Below are 14,221 nucleotides of genomic sequence, written 5' to 3'. Positions count from 1 at the left end.
GGCTAGGAATGTCTCACAACATCTTAGAAAAAGCTGGCTATCTGGACACTATTCAGTAAGGATTCAGGTCTTCTTATGGGACTGAGATTGCATTGATCACAATCTAAGATTACCTGTTATAGAACTTTTTAGAACAAATGTCATGAGTTGAACTCATGACATTTATAGGACCTTGGTGGCTTTCAAAATGTTCACAATAGTATCTGGCTGACTGCCTGCAGGGAGTAGGGTTTGAAGGCATTCTTTTATAGTGATGTGGCTGCTGTTTCCTCAGTGGACATTTCAATACTATTTGAAAAATATATGTGTAGCATTTATTAAAATAAATTTATATCTTATAAAAATACTGCTACTATATAAATCCACAAGTGTTCTATCTGGACCAGAATCCAATCCCACTACTACATTGTTTGACAATAAACTAATTTCAGTAAAATCATTTAGAGAAGTTTATTATGCTTTCAATCATCATAATAAATTGATTTAATTGACTCTCCTTAGTAAGATAATAACTTATTGATGCACACCAATATGTTTGACCTGGCAGATATTAGTCCACCAGCACAAGGAGTGGATCACAGACAAGTCCAAAAAGAGCTCGGTGATGTAATTGTGCGACTACATAATCCTGTTGTGCTTACCCCTACAACAATTCAAGTGACCTGGACGGTAAGACATTCGAAAAATGTATAGTAAAATGCCTGATTGTTCTTAATGTTTTCCTTATTCTAACCAGTAATTGGAATGGTACCGTGATATTTTTATATTTACTTTATTTACAATTAAACTCTATGGGTTTTCTCTGGACTGGAAGTCTGTTTTAGAGTCTTGAATATCATTCTCTGAGAATTCATTTTATTTTTAGACAATTAATTAGGTAGATGGCAGAAAATACTACTCCCATTTTCTATTCTCTTTACGTCCTTGATAGATAGTTAGTTAGTTAGTTAGTTAGTTAGTTAGTTAGTTAGTTAGATAGATAGATAGATAGATAGATAGATAGATGATTGATAGATAGATAGATAGATAGATAGATAGATAGATAGATAGATAGATAGATAGATAGATACATACATACATACATACATACATACATACATACATACATACCCAGGAATCATTTCATAACTGTGGGAACAAAAAAAAAACTTATTTAATCCTATTTTTTAAAAAACATTTCTTCTTACACAGAAATTTTGCTATTCTATTTATTCATATTCAGTCTTTAGATCTTAGCTATACACAGTTTATTTTTTATATGATTTTGATACAGGAAACAAAAAACCAGGTTTTTTTTTCCAATTATACTTTTTTCTCTCTCCTCCTCTTCCTGGACCTCTTATAAATTGGATCATCTAGACTCCTCCTAATTAGGTTTGAGGCTAAGATACATATATAAGGCAGTTTTGATTCTGCTTGTAGATGACCTGTGGTGGATCTTGAATGTGATACTGTATCATTGACTTCTTGACAGCCTTCAATTCTATCAATATGATATATTTCTGGACCCTATTACAGGCTTGGGAATTGAGAGCCCTGTTCCTTCAGGGCATTTCCAGTCAATGTTGGTGGGAGAGAGCAGTCTAATCCTTGACCCCTATTTTTCAAGAGGTCTGTCTCCTCTTTTTTTTTATATATATACAAAGCCACAAGGAAAGGTCATTTGTTGACATGAGGTTGTACATGTCTGATTTTGAATGCACAAATGAAGTTCTGTTCCAATGTTTGGACGCAGTGTTAGTCTGAATGAGAAAGAATAGGGTTTGGCTCAATCCTACCAAAATCAAGTAATTGTAGGTTTTGCATTCCATCGGAGAGATTTCATCCTTTAGTCTGAATGAGGTTGCACTATTACATTTGGATTCAGTATACAATACAAGAGGAGCATGATGGCTCAGTGGTTAAAAACAACTGGAAAGCAGCATCTGCACCCTAGGATATCTGCCCATCTCATATGCTTTAACATGAATATTCAAAACCCAAGCTCATATTTAAGACCCAAGCGCCATACAAAGGGCTGCACTCTCATTTGCCCCATCTCCTGCCCACCTAGCAGTTCCAAAGCATGCAAATGTGAGCAGATAAATATGTACCACTTCAATGGGAAGGTAACAGAGTTCTATGCACCCCAGTATATTGGCCACATGACCAAGTTAGTGTCTTTGGACAATGCTGGCTCCCTTGCCTAGGAAACTGAGATGAGCAGTGCCCCTAGAGTTGGACACAACTTGATAGGGGAAACTTTTACATTTACCCTTATATAATTTAGGGATCTTTTGGGACACATAACTCTTTCTGGGACAGCAGGTGGCAGCCGTTGCAGAGTCTGTTTGCACAATTTCATTTTGCAACTCAATTGATCCAGTATATTTTAATGTTGGCCATCATTTTATTGTTTTTTTGTAGCTGGATTTAATGCTGTGGTTTTCTTTGGTGTTTTGAACTTATCTTATTTTAATGTAATATAAATGGATATTGCATGTTAGTTAGACCCTGGCATGACATCTTTTCTTATGTTGTTAGACAGATTAATAAGAGGCCTAGCATAATTTTTTAATGGGTTCCATTTGTTTATTGTGCTTTTGTATTTATATCATTTTGTTCACCCAGAATTGTAGTAGTTAAGATGGGCGATCATCTAAATTTGTAAAATTAATTAATTAATTATGACACCTATAACTTGGCAGATATAAGACAATTGGTAAACTGCTTTCTAGAGTTCTTACTGCAGCACATTTTATCATTTGCTGCAAGTGTTAGTTTCAGTGAATTGGTAAGCAGATTATATTTAACTGAAAGAAATACAGTACTTGGACTTCAAAACATAATTTATTCTTTCTTTATAACTTCATCCTTTGATAGAGTAACAAAGCCTTAGAAAAGCATTTATAACTTTGAGATCAATTTTCCACTACAACCTCTATTCAATAAAATGCAATGATAGTTATATTTTCATGCTGGGCATCATTAGTGATGCTTTTTGGCTGTCTTGTATGCTTCATCCTTCTGTATTCAGCTTGTCAGAAACAATACGTGAAATAAAAAATACACATTTTATATGTGTCTGACTGGCATATCTTGGACAGTATATACTGCTACATCAATTTGTTTTACAAAATAAATTTAATAGCATTATTAATTCATTGAGGACAGAAATGGGTAGCCACAATTATAAAATTTGCAAGCTGGCTTAAGAATAATTTTGTTCCATCTGCCTTTATGCAAGGCCAACATTCTGAGAACATTGCTTTATGGAACTCAGTTATGTATTATAAGAAGATTCAATCTTTCATTGCATACAGTCAAAATTTCTTTAAAAAGAACACTGTATCCCTCACTCAGCCTTCAATGTTTAATGTGATTAGTTTTGGGATGCATCTCTTTACATGATACACCTGAATCCATTCTGAGAGCTCAAATAGATCAAGATCTGGTATATGGTGGTCCATCAATATCAGCTTCAATAAAAACCTAGCAGAATTGTATTATAGTAGAATCATCCCCTCACCCCGAACTCTCCCAAGTTCTGTTTTTTTCCCCCCTTTAAGAGCATGCATGCTTCATATAGGGATGGTTTTTTCTCTGGCTTAAATCAATGTGTTACCCATCAGGGCAACAACTTCTATCTCTCATATAGAAATTGCATATGTTAAAATGAAGAGGTTGAATCTCATGCAAACTGTCCACTATAATTCATGAGGCAAGTTACTAGCATTTTTAATCCTGTCAGAAAAAGGAGATCGCTGATTTATTTTTAAATAATAAATTTAAAATAATAAATTTACTGTTACATTCATTATTTTTAGATTTATCAAAGTTAATAGTGAAATTTCTACTTGTAGTTTTGTTTTTAGTTCTCTCCCCCCCCCTCCCGCCCCCCCCCACCCCGGTCTTTCTGACATATGTACAGTTCATCACATATTCTTTTCTTCCTATCCTGATAATCACCCAGGCTTTTTCTATCATCTAGCTATCATCTAAATACTAACTTACATGAGACAAGAAAAAGAACAAAAAACCAAGCTGTATATTATACCATTTATACGGTATAAATCTATATTTATTCCAGCACTATTCAGTATACCTTTCCATGCTTTTCTCTCTTTTCTTATAAAGCATGCTCGTCTGCATCAGTCCATAAACTATTTCAAATTTACCCTTTGGTTTTATTAAGGGCAAAACTTTCTATTTCTAAGTATATCATCAGTTCCAACCAAATCTTACCTATACCAAGAGCTGTGGTGGCACAGTGGTTAGAATACAGTATTGCAGCCTAAATGAGGTAAAATGAGGACCCAGATTGTTGGGGGCAATATGCTAACTCTGTAAACCACTTAGAGAAGACTGTAAAGCACTATGAAGTGGTATATAAGACTAAGTGCTATTGGTATTACTATACTATGGGTGTAACGTGCTCTCTCCTGAGGGATAGGATGGGTCCCAGTATGCCTGATCTCTGATAGCTAAAGGAAGGACTAATCTACACTCAGTGTCAGAGTAGCAAGCAGTTACAATACAATACAGTACAATAGCAGAGTTGGAAGGGACCTTGGAGGTCTTCTAGTCTAACCCCCTGCCTAGGCAGAAACCCTATACCGTTTCAGACAAATGGCTATCCAACATCTTCTTAAAGACTTCCAGTGTTGGGGCTTTCACAACTTCTGGAGGCAACTTGTTCCACTAATTAATTGTTCTAACTGTCAGGAAGTTTCTCCTCAGTTCTAAGTTGCTTCTCTCCTTGATTAGTTTCCACCCATTGCTTCTACCCTCAGTTGGTTTGGAGAATAGTTTGACTCCCTCTTCTTTGGGGCAACCCCTGAGATATTGGAACACTGATATCATGTCTCCCCTAGTCCTTCTTTCTATTAAACTAGACATAACCAGTTCCTACAACCGTTCTTCATATGTTTTAGTCTCCAGTCCCCTAATCATCTTTGTTGCTCTACTCTGCACTCTTTGTAGAGTCTCCACATCTTTTCTACATCGTGGCGACCAAAACTGAATGCAGTATTCCAAGTGTGGCCTTACCAAGGCATTATAAAGTGGTATTAACACTTCACGTGATCTTAATTCTATCCCTCTGTTGATGCAGCCTAGAACTGTGTTGGCTTTTTTGGCAGCTGCTGCACACTGCTGGCTCATATTTAAATGGTTGTCGACTAGACTCCAAGATCCCTTTCACAGTTACTACTATTGAGCAAGGTACCACCTATTCTGTACCTGTGCATTTCGGTTTTGTTGCCTAAATGTAGAACCTTACTCTTTTCACCATTGAATTTCATTTTATTAGATAGTGTCCAGTGTTCAAGTTTGTCAAGATCCTTCTGTATCTTTAGCCTATCTTCTGGAGTGTTGGGTATTCCTGCCAGCTTGGTGTCATCTGCAAATTTGATGAGTTCCCCATTTATTCCCTCATCCAAATCATTCTTTCAAAATGTAAGATTGTGGGCATTTGCCATAAGGGTCATAAGGGAAATAGTATTTTATTACATTTACATCACATGTAAATCCCATCTCACTTACATGTATGCATTGCAATAGCTAAATCAGAATACCCTAAAATCTGAATGTTCAGCAATAGTTTATAAAGAACAATATAAAATATTGCCGGCTAAATTGTTTTGCTAATTTTATGGAGAATGGCAAAAAGGAATTAGTTACTTTTTTCCTCTTTGGCACTACATTATATCATTCTAAACTCATATTTTGAAACTTCTTTTCCTTCCCTTTAAATTTCTCAGTCTGTGTTGTCACAAAAGAGTGTAATACCTGGGAGTACTAGTAGTACTAGGGGGGAGAGATTTCCATCTCGTTTGTTTTATCCCTTGAATGTCAAACCAAACAATAAATATTTGTGAAGTAACCTTTGGCAAGGAGAAATGAGAAAACTGGAGAGGATTTGTTTTGGAAATTAGATTGTTTTTCATAAGCTTTTTTATTTCTGGTCCCGAAAACAGATTCTTGGACTACAATGTGACTTGAAGAGGAAATGCAAGCAGAGTTTAATTACAAGACTCAGGCTTTGGGGAAACAACAACATGTATACAATTATCTTCTATTGTGGTGGAAGACTGTGATGTACATAGTAAAGGGTTGTTTTAATATATTTTTACTGTCCAGAGAGCAGTAAAGTAGAAAAGACTAAAAATCAGGGAACAAATCAGGATATAAATTATTAATTATACATTAGTTTCTATACTGCTTTTGTGATTCTAGATATTTCACAATAGAATAATGACTTATGCCAATAAACATTATTTTTTTTAAAAAAAATCACATGTCCTTTGGATAAAATTGAACTTCCTGGATCAGCTGCTTCTGATTAAATTGTACCTTCCACTATGAACTCTGGGGGTAAAGATTCAGAGTTATTTTCTAAAAAGAGAGGAAAGGATACACCTTGCTCAAGTGGAAAGTAACATTGAGAAGGTGAAACAGTGCCCTCCCTTTTAAACTCTTACAGTTCTTCCTAAAGGATATAAGAATTTATGATATTGAATGCAACCAAGATCAAACTAAGCAAGGATGGGTGAATTAAACCTTTCTAAATGTTGTCACAGATCATCTACAAAACCAATACTATAACAGGCCTGACTATAGATTGGAAGGGTTACTAATTATCCATTTCATCCAGATTCTTTTTAACTGGAGCCCTACTAATTTCTCATCAATCATCGTAAACTTAAATTTGTTATTTATTTATTTGTCTATCTATCTCACTTCTTAATAACCCATGTCCCCCAGAGATGATTAGACTGATTAGGCATCCCTCAAAGATAATTAGACTGAGGGTTAGTCTCTTGAGGAAAAGATCTTATATGTTCTCCAAGGTCACCAATATGTTCCTAATTTTGTAGAAGATGAACCAAAATAATGGTGAAGTCATTTTACTTTTATTTTTGTTATCATGTTGCTGTCCTAATGGAGAAGCCGATATACAAATTCTATTTTACTATATTTTGCAAAATTCGGTCAGTCTGAACTGTAGCTTTTATGTACATTTTCTTGGTGTCCTTTTCCTTTTTCCGACTTCTAAATGTGTTTTTCTTCATCAACCTTTATTATGGTCTCGTTGCCATCTTCTGCTATCATTTTTCCCCTCATTGTAATTGTTCACTATTATATTTTTAGTGTCTCATTTTTAGGAACTTTCACATATTTGCAGTACTTTTTCTCATCATTTGCACAGCATTTTACTTAGAAATCTATTGCTCTGAGTTCATTATGTTTTTAAAATAAATATCTTTGACTATACTCAGCTTTATTTTTGCTCTATGAGTCAAAGTTCTTTCTGATTTTTCATTGAGTGATTTAATGAGCCTAGTAATACAATGTTTCCATATTTCACTCCTTTAAACAGCATGCAGTTATTTAACTGGCTATTAAATTTTGGTTTCCAATCTTCACAAAATTTATTTTAAAGCTCTGAAATATTTTTACCATTTTTTCTGAGGTCTATTATTCTCATGACCGCACTCTAGGTACTTCAAACTGTGATTTCAAAAACAATTTTATTCTATTAACACTATTTGCACAACCATTCGTAATTCACTTGAAATATTCTTGTTTTGTTTTTATGGTGCTCTTAGTAGACAAGAAGGATTATAGGAACTATGCCATCCTATACGTTTATTTGTAAATGCTCAAGATTCATGATAATACAGTTGTAGGTGTTGTTTGCATTAATTCTTGTCTCTAGATATATAAATGGGAAGGAATATCAATAGATGTGATACATTTTGAAGGTTGTTCTGTTGCCAGGATTCTGGCAACTCAAAGAGTTGGTTCATGAGCAGATGGTCCTGTCATCATACATTTATTTTGCTTTCTCACAGTAGTGAGTCATCAATATTCTTCTTTATATTTTGCAGGACATAATTACAAACCACTCTGTGCTTTAGGGGGCCTACCATTCTGTTGCCGTTTTGCAATGTTCCTACATCTCCTGAAGATTTAAAGCCTATTTCTTCTATAAGGACTTGAATTTTTATTTATTTGTTTATTTATTTCTAGAGGAGAGAATCTATTGCTTCTATTTGTTTCTCTCCACCATTGGCTTTGGAAGTTTGTACAGTCAGTTCTATTTGTAATGGCTCTTTTTTTAAAATCAAGTTAACTGCTGTCTTGTTTCATCAGCCAAACTGTGACCACTTGCTGCTCCATTTCTTTGAGTTTTGATTCAAATACATGTCTAATTATTCTTTGGTTGGTACAGAAAACTGCAGGTCATCATGGCGGGTTACTTTCAATTAAACCTCACTTTTATTTCTTTATATACCACTGGTAGAAAAGCTTTTATTTATCTTGTTTCTTTCTCAGATTCTTAGTGTAATATATCAAATTAGATTATGTGGTATGGTTTTTTTTTTACATTTCTATGGCAAATTATATTGGCAAACACCTCTTTAGTTAGTAGAATAACTATAATTACTCATTGTAATTTATACAGTTTCAAAAATGTTTGTCTCTGTATATGAAAACTGTTGGGCTTATCATTTCATGTACAAAAGGCTACCCAATTACTGATCATTGTTTCCTGAAACTTAGCTGTTTCAGAAGCAAGCCAGATATACTTTTAATCATACTACTATATTTCCCATCTGTAAATTTGTATCTCTCTTTATGCACAAATAAAATATTGTAGGCATAAATACTCTGGAACTAATAATTTACATTGCTCTATTATATCACATGAATGTTTCATAATTTCAAACTTTCATCGATTACCTAAATATTATGTAGGTAAAAGGTAACTCTTATTATTCTGTCATTGATGTAACACCTCTATTGCAATATAAAGTGAAGAGGAATTGTGCTTTATAATAACTGCCAGGTTCATAGATTCTTATGTCCATAAAACATTTAATTAATGAAACTCAAATGTGTATAAAAACAATTTGTCCTGATTTACAGACTCTTTCATTTGAAAGCAGCTGCTTAATGTTCTTCTGAAAAACACAGCTTGATTCTTTCTGTATTAACAAGCTATTATTGTGAATTATGTCCTCCTTTCAAAGCATAAATTCACTTAAAGTGTATCTAGAGAAGTTTATAAAATGCAAACTTAATATTGTAACATATGTTGTAAGGTTTTTAACAAAGGCAGTTTTGTTTAAATGCATTTATGCCTAGATCTCATAAATCTGGTTTTAGTTTCTTGTTTGTATGTGTTTTTCTTGTCATACGAACTTGATTCTTCACTGAAAAAGTTAATGAAGAGTATAAAGAGATTTTAGTAGAGGTAACTGATATTGGAAAGATGATTTAGCTCTAACCCTGGGCTTATTCTTGACATTGCCCCAAACAATATAATAGTAAATAAATAAGTAAATAAAAGCTTTCATAAACTCAGCAATCTGTGAAGAATGAAAGACACTTTGTTTTGTGGAAAATGTGATTGATAAAACAGAATTTAAAAGTCCATCACGTGCCTACAGATAGTCTGGATGTGACTATTACATAATTCTGATTAATAATTACACAAATACTTTCACTTCATTTTCAATCACAATAAAGATAGCATTAGTGGGTTCTTTTTCTTATTTCACTTTTTTTTTTTAAAAAAAGTGGCTTTGTCTTTTTCTTTCAGTTTATTCCCCATTTATTCTTTACCTTTTCACAATTGATTTCCAATTGTGTTTCCTTCAAGATCTTCAAACTTATAGCCATGCCAGCTATTGTTTTTGTTCAGGACTACTGCTTAAGGCACCCTGCTAGAAACCAGGAAACGGTAAATTCTAATCACTCCGTAGGCATGAATGCCAGCTGAATGATCTTGGGCCAGTCCCTCTTTCTCAGTCCAACCCACCTCCCAGGGGTATTGATATAGGGAAAATATGTATGTTCACCATATTCAGTTATTTATTATAAAGGCGGGATAAAATATGTAAATTTAAAAATATATTAAACAGCATTTGTACAATCAGATTTTTTTGCCTCCAGGCTGTCTTTTGGGAGAAAGCATTGCTGACTCAAAAGTGACCACAGGTCTGTCTACTGTTTCTTATCTGACCAATTTGTTCCCTCACCATTGGTTAATTAGCTGCAGATTATCGCTCTAAACGGTGTTAAATATTAATAGTATTAGTATCATATTAGTATACTTTTGTAATCTTTTATCAAAACTGAACTTTCAAAACTGTTAGATAGATTAATCCACTACCTGCAGGACACTCTCTTGACTCTTTATAGTAGATGTGGGGTGGGGGGAAGCAACAATTATACCTGGAATCATTTATCTTAACCTCATTCCCAACAGATTTTCAACAGTATAGGTTTATGATTTTTGTCTTCACATACAAAATTTATAAGTAATTAGTAATTCATCCCAACAAAGTACACTAGTGTAGTTCAGCTTGAGGATGACTTACTTCTACCAGATGTTAATTCTGCTGGAAAGATAAGAAAGACTTCTTAATGGCCAACACCATGCTCACTGCTCTCAATCCTGGTCAGCATTATTTAGCAGCCTTGACATCCACTTTATCCTCTCATTCAAATTTTAAATTTTATTTTCATCAGTAAACTTTATATTGGTCTTCCAGTTTCACAGGCAAAAATGCATGGCTATACTCTTCCTTCAGGATGCCAAAATATGGATCTTTTCATTTTTAATTTTGTCACTCAGCTAGATTTTCATTCATATAAAACCTTTTAATTCCATTGATTGATTAGCTTGTCACTTTTTATTTCTAGATACCATAAATATTATATTTACTATATAAAAATATTATTCCACTACACAACATTAGTATAGTTCTTAAAAGATTTACCATATTAGTTTTGAAAGCATAATTATAAATTTTAACGATCTTATCAAATATTCATCTTTTACAAATATTTTATTACTTCTGCTCTTATTATTCCCATAATGGCACTGATTGCTTACACTTTCTTGTCACATTTTCTTCCCTCTAGCAAAATTAAATCTAAATGTACACACACACATAATTCTGACAGAATTGTAGCCTTTTCCTTCGTAATATTGGATTTCATAGACATATCACAATATATTTGGGGCCTTTTGAAAGACCTGCAAAATGCTGTCAAGGAACTGTACTTTAACATGGGAAAGTCTATTGCATTTAGAAAAAAGACAGTTTGACTCATACCAGAAATGAATGCAAGTTATGATCAGCATCAATACAGCATCACATCCATCTTTGTACCAGTGGTGGGTTTCAAAATTTTTAGAACCTCTTCTGTAGGTGTGGCCTGCTTTGTGGGAGTGGCTTGCCAGCCATGTGACCGGGTGGGAGTGGCTTGGCAGTCATGTGACTGGGTGGGCATGGCCAACTTGTAAAATATGGTGAAACTCACTTAACAACGCTCTTGCTCAGCAAACAAAATGTTGTCTCAGAAACTCTGGCATTTGAAGCACGCAAGTCTTAAAGCTATCAAGTTACAAGACCCTTGCACCTCTAACCCTTTAGAAAAAAAACCCAGGGGTGTTCAAACTTGACAGCTTTAAAACTTGTGGACTTCAACTCCCAGAATTCCTCCTCCAGTCATGTTGGCTCAGGAACTCTGGCACTGAAGCACACAAGTCTTAAAGCAGTCAAGTTACAAGACCCTGCACCCCTAACCCTTTAGGAAAAAAAACCCCCAGGGGTGTTCAAACTTGACAGCTTTAAGACTTGTGGACTTCAACTCCCAGAATTTCTCATCTCGCTCTTCATCTTGATGATGTCGCTGCAGCTTCCGGGCGCGGACGGACGGAGGTAGCCATATCTTCAGCATGGAGTAGAGGCATAAGTAGATTTTTTTTATTTTTCTCAGCTGCTACTAAACAAAAATGATCTCTTTCTTACACACAAACATGTTCAGGTACAGCCAGGAGCTTAACAACAGCAACAAAATTCTGTTGGTTCATACAGTATAATAACTTTACTCCTAAAGTTTGTAACAGGTTGGAGAGAGGAAGAGTATGATTTTAATTCAGATTGTTTGTTTCATCAGAATACAGAAAGATTTGCCCAGTTTTCATAAAGAGAAAGCCCTAAATCACTCCCACCTGTGATGTATCAAGGAAAAGTGAACTCTAAGCATTAAATATAGAGCCATAACATGTTATTTGGTCACAGAAAAAAGAGACTTTGCATGATTTACAACACATAGAATGAGTCAATATGCGGATAATAATAACAACAGAAAGTGGTTGTGATGACAATATAGTGTCACTGACTCTGAGGAAACCATTTTTAGTTTAAATACGGTAGATTCCATTAATCTATGGTGTTTGGTTTTTCCATTTCTTCCTTTTGGGACTTAACGAAAAATCATTACTATAGGGAAGTTCTAATTTTTCAGGCTGTTTCTGTTGTGATAGATCTTCCAATAAATACCAAGAATATTCTATACATATAAGTTATGGAAAGCATCTTTTGAACGCAGAATATATGTATTGAATACATCAAATATAGGTTAAACATGAATTGAAAAGCATCTAATTTAAATGTATAATCTGTGAATTTATTATATAATCACAGGCAAATATTGCACTTATGCCTAAGTCCTCTACCAACGCACATTATAAGACAGATAAGACTATCTTAGCTGGCTGTTGTAAATATTACTCTGCTAATTCAACAAGAAATGCTACTGCATGAACCCTTAAAGTGATTTTAGCAATTTTCTTCCCAAGTTAATTCAAAATGTATATCCAAATGTTCCTCTATTTTTTCCCCTAGCACTAGGGAGGATAACATTCAAAACCAGAAACTTCTTTCTCTCTCTCTCTCTCTCTCTCTCTCTCTCTCACTCTCACTCTCACTCTCACTCTCACTCTCTCTCTCTCTCTCTCTCTCTCTCTCTCTCTCTCCCTCCCTCCCTCCCTCCCTCCCTCTCTCTCTCTCTCTCTCTCTCTCTCTCTCTCTAATTTTCAAATTTAGGTCCCATTCGCATCTCCCTTAGGATTCATCAGACTGTTTAAGTACTAAAGTCAATTGAATATTTATCCTGTGCAAACACATCTCTTTTCTCTGTGATCAGAGGACAAGTAATTCTTCTCTTGCCAAAAGCTACATAGCAGGTCCCAAATTTTAAGAGCTAGGAAATGAGGAACTCAACAACGTGAGAGGAAGTACTGCCACCATTATATGAAGAAATCATGATCCTTTGTGGCAGGAAAAACATTAAAAAATAGTGTGGGGAAAAATGGCCACAGGTATCCAATTGCTACCTCTTTTTTCCTCTCTCTTTCCTCCATCGCTCGCTCACTCGCTCGGCCGCCCGGGCCACCCCGGTGCTGTTCTGGATACCTCCGTCCATCTGCGCCCGGCAGCTGTGGCGACATCATTAAGAAGAGCCCGGCCAGGATAGAGGGCCCCGTCACCGCTTCGTCTGAGTCGCAAAGTGAGGCGAAAGGGCCTCGGTGTCCTGTCTGATTCAGGCAGGGCACCAAGGTCCCTTCACTTCCACTTCGTCTTGATGACGTCGCCGCAACTGCCTGGCGCGGATGGACAGAGGTAGCCAGAGCGGCAGTGGGGCAGACCGGGCAAGCAAGCGATGGAGGATCAGGCAGCCTGCTTCTCCCTCCCTCCCTCGTTGGGCCACCTCACCGCTGCTCTGGCTACCACTGTCTGTCCGCACCCGCCAGCTGCAGCAACCTCATCAAGATGAAGTGGGAGCAAAGGGAGGCAAAGGGGCCTCGGTGCTCTGCCTGATCCTCCTTCGCTCACTCGCTATTTCGCCTGCACGGGGCGTCTCAGTGGAAGTCCTTTGCTGGTGGACAGATCTCCCCTCCACAGACTTGTGGGGCGATGGGCGGTAGTTTGCATGGCGTGGCTGGCGCCTAGGAGGTAAGCTCCCGCTGCCATCCCCGCGCCCGTGCTTGCTGGTGGCCAGGCATCTTAGGCAAGTCCGGGGACCTTGCAAAGGCCTTGCGAGGTCTCCGAACTTGCCAGAGACACCAGCCACACCGCGTAAGCTTCCGCCGCCGTCCCACCCATGCGCCCATGCTTGCTGGCAGCCAGGCATCTTAGGCAAGTCCGGGGACCTTGCAATGGCCTTGTGAGGTCCCCAAACTTGCCAAAGATGCCAGCTGCGCCACGTAAGCTCCCACTGCCATCTCCACCCCCCGGCCCGTGCTTGCTGCCAGCTATGCGGCCCTGCGCTATAAGCGAGCCCGGGATTCTTGCAAGGCCACAAAAGGTCACCGGACTCACTTAGAGTGCAGGGCTGCGGCAGGCCGCTCCAGTTGGTCTGCCACCACCCCACCCCC

At 36.7% G+C, this 14,221-nt stretch overlaps 1 protein-coding gene across 17 annotated transcripts in view; it reads left to right on the top strand.

The window, feature by feature from the left end:
* The window catches only part of ROBO2 (roundabout guidance receptor 2), an 893,684-nt gene that overhangs the window by 801,603 nt on the left and 77,860 nt on the right, over positions 1-14,221 (top strand). For all 17 annotated transcript variants that reach the window (XM_081952932.1, XM_081952940.1, XM_081952931.1 and 14 more), the window contains one exon: positions 548-669. In XM_081952932.1, the coding sequence (XP_081809058.1) occupies positions 548-669 (122 nt within the window). The remainder of the gene's footprint in view (positions 1-547; positions 670-14,221) is intronic.

Source organism: Natrix helvetica (genome assembly GCF_964273705.1).
Source record: "Natrix helvetica genome assembly, chromosome: 4".
Taxonomy (NCBI): Eukaryota; Metazoa; Chordata; class Lepidosauria; order Squamata; family Natricidae; genus Natrix; species Natrix helvetica.
The sequence above is the reverse complement of the archived record's forward strand: the minus strand, read 5'-3'. Positions and strand labels throughout refer to the sequence as shown.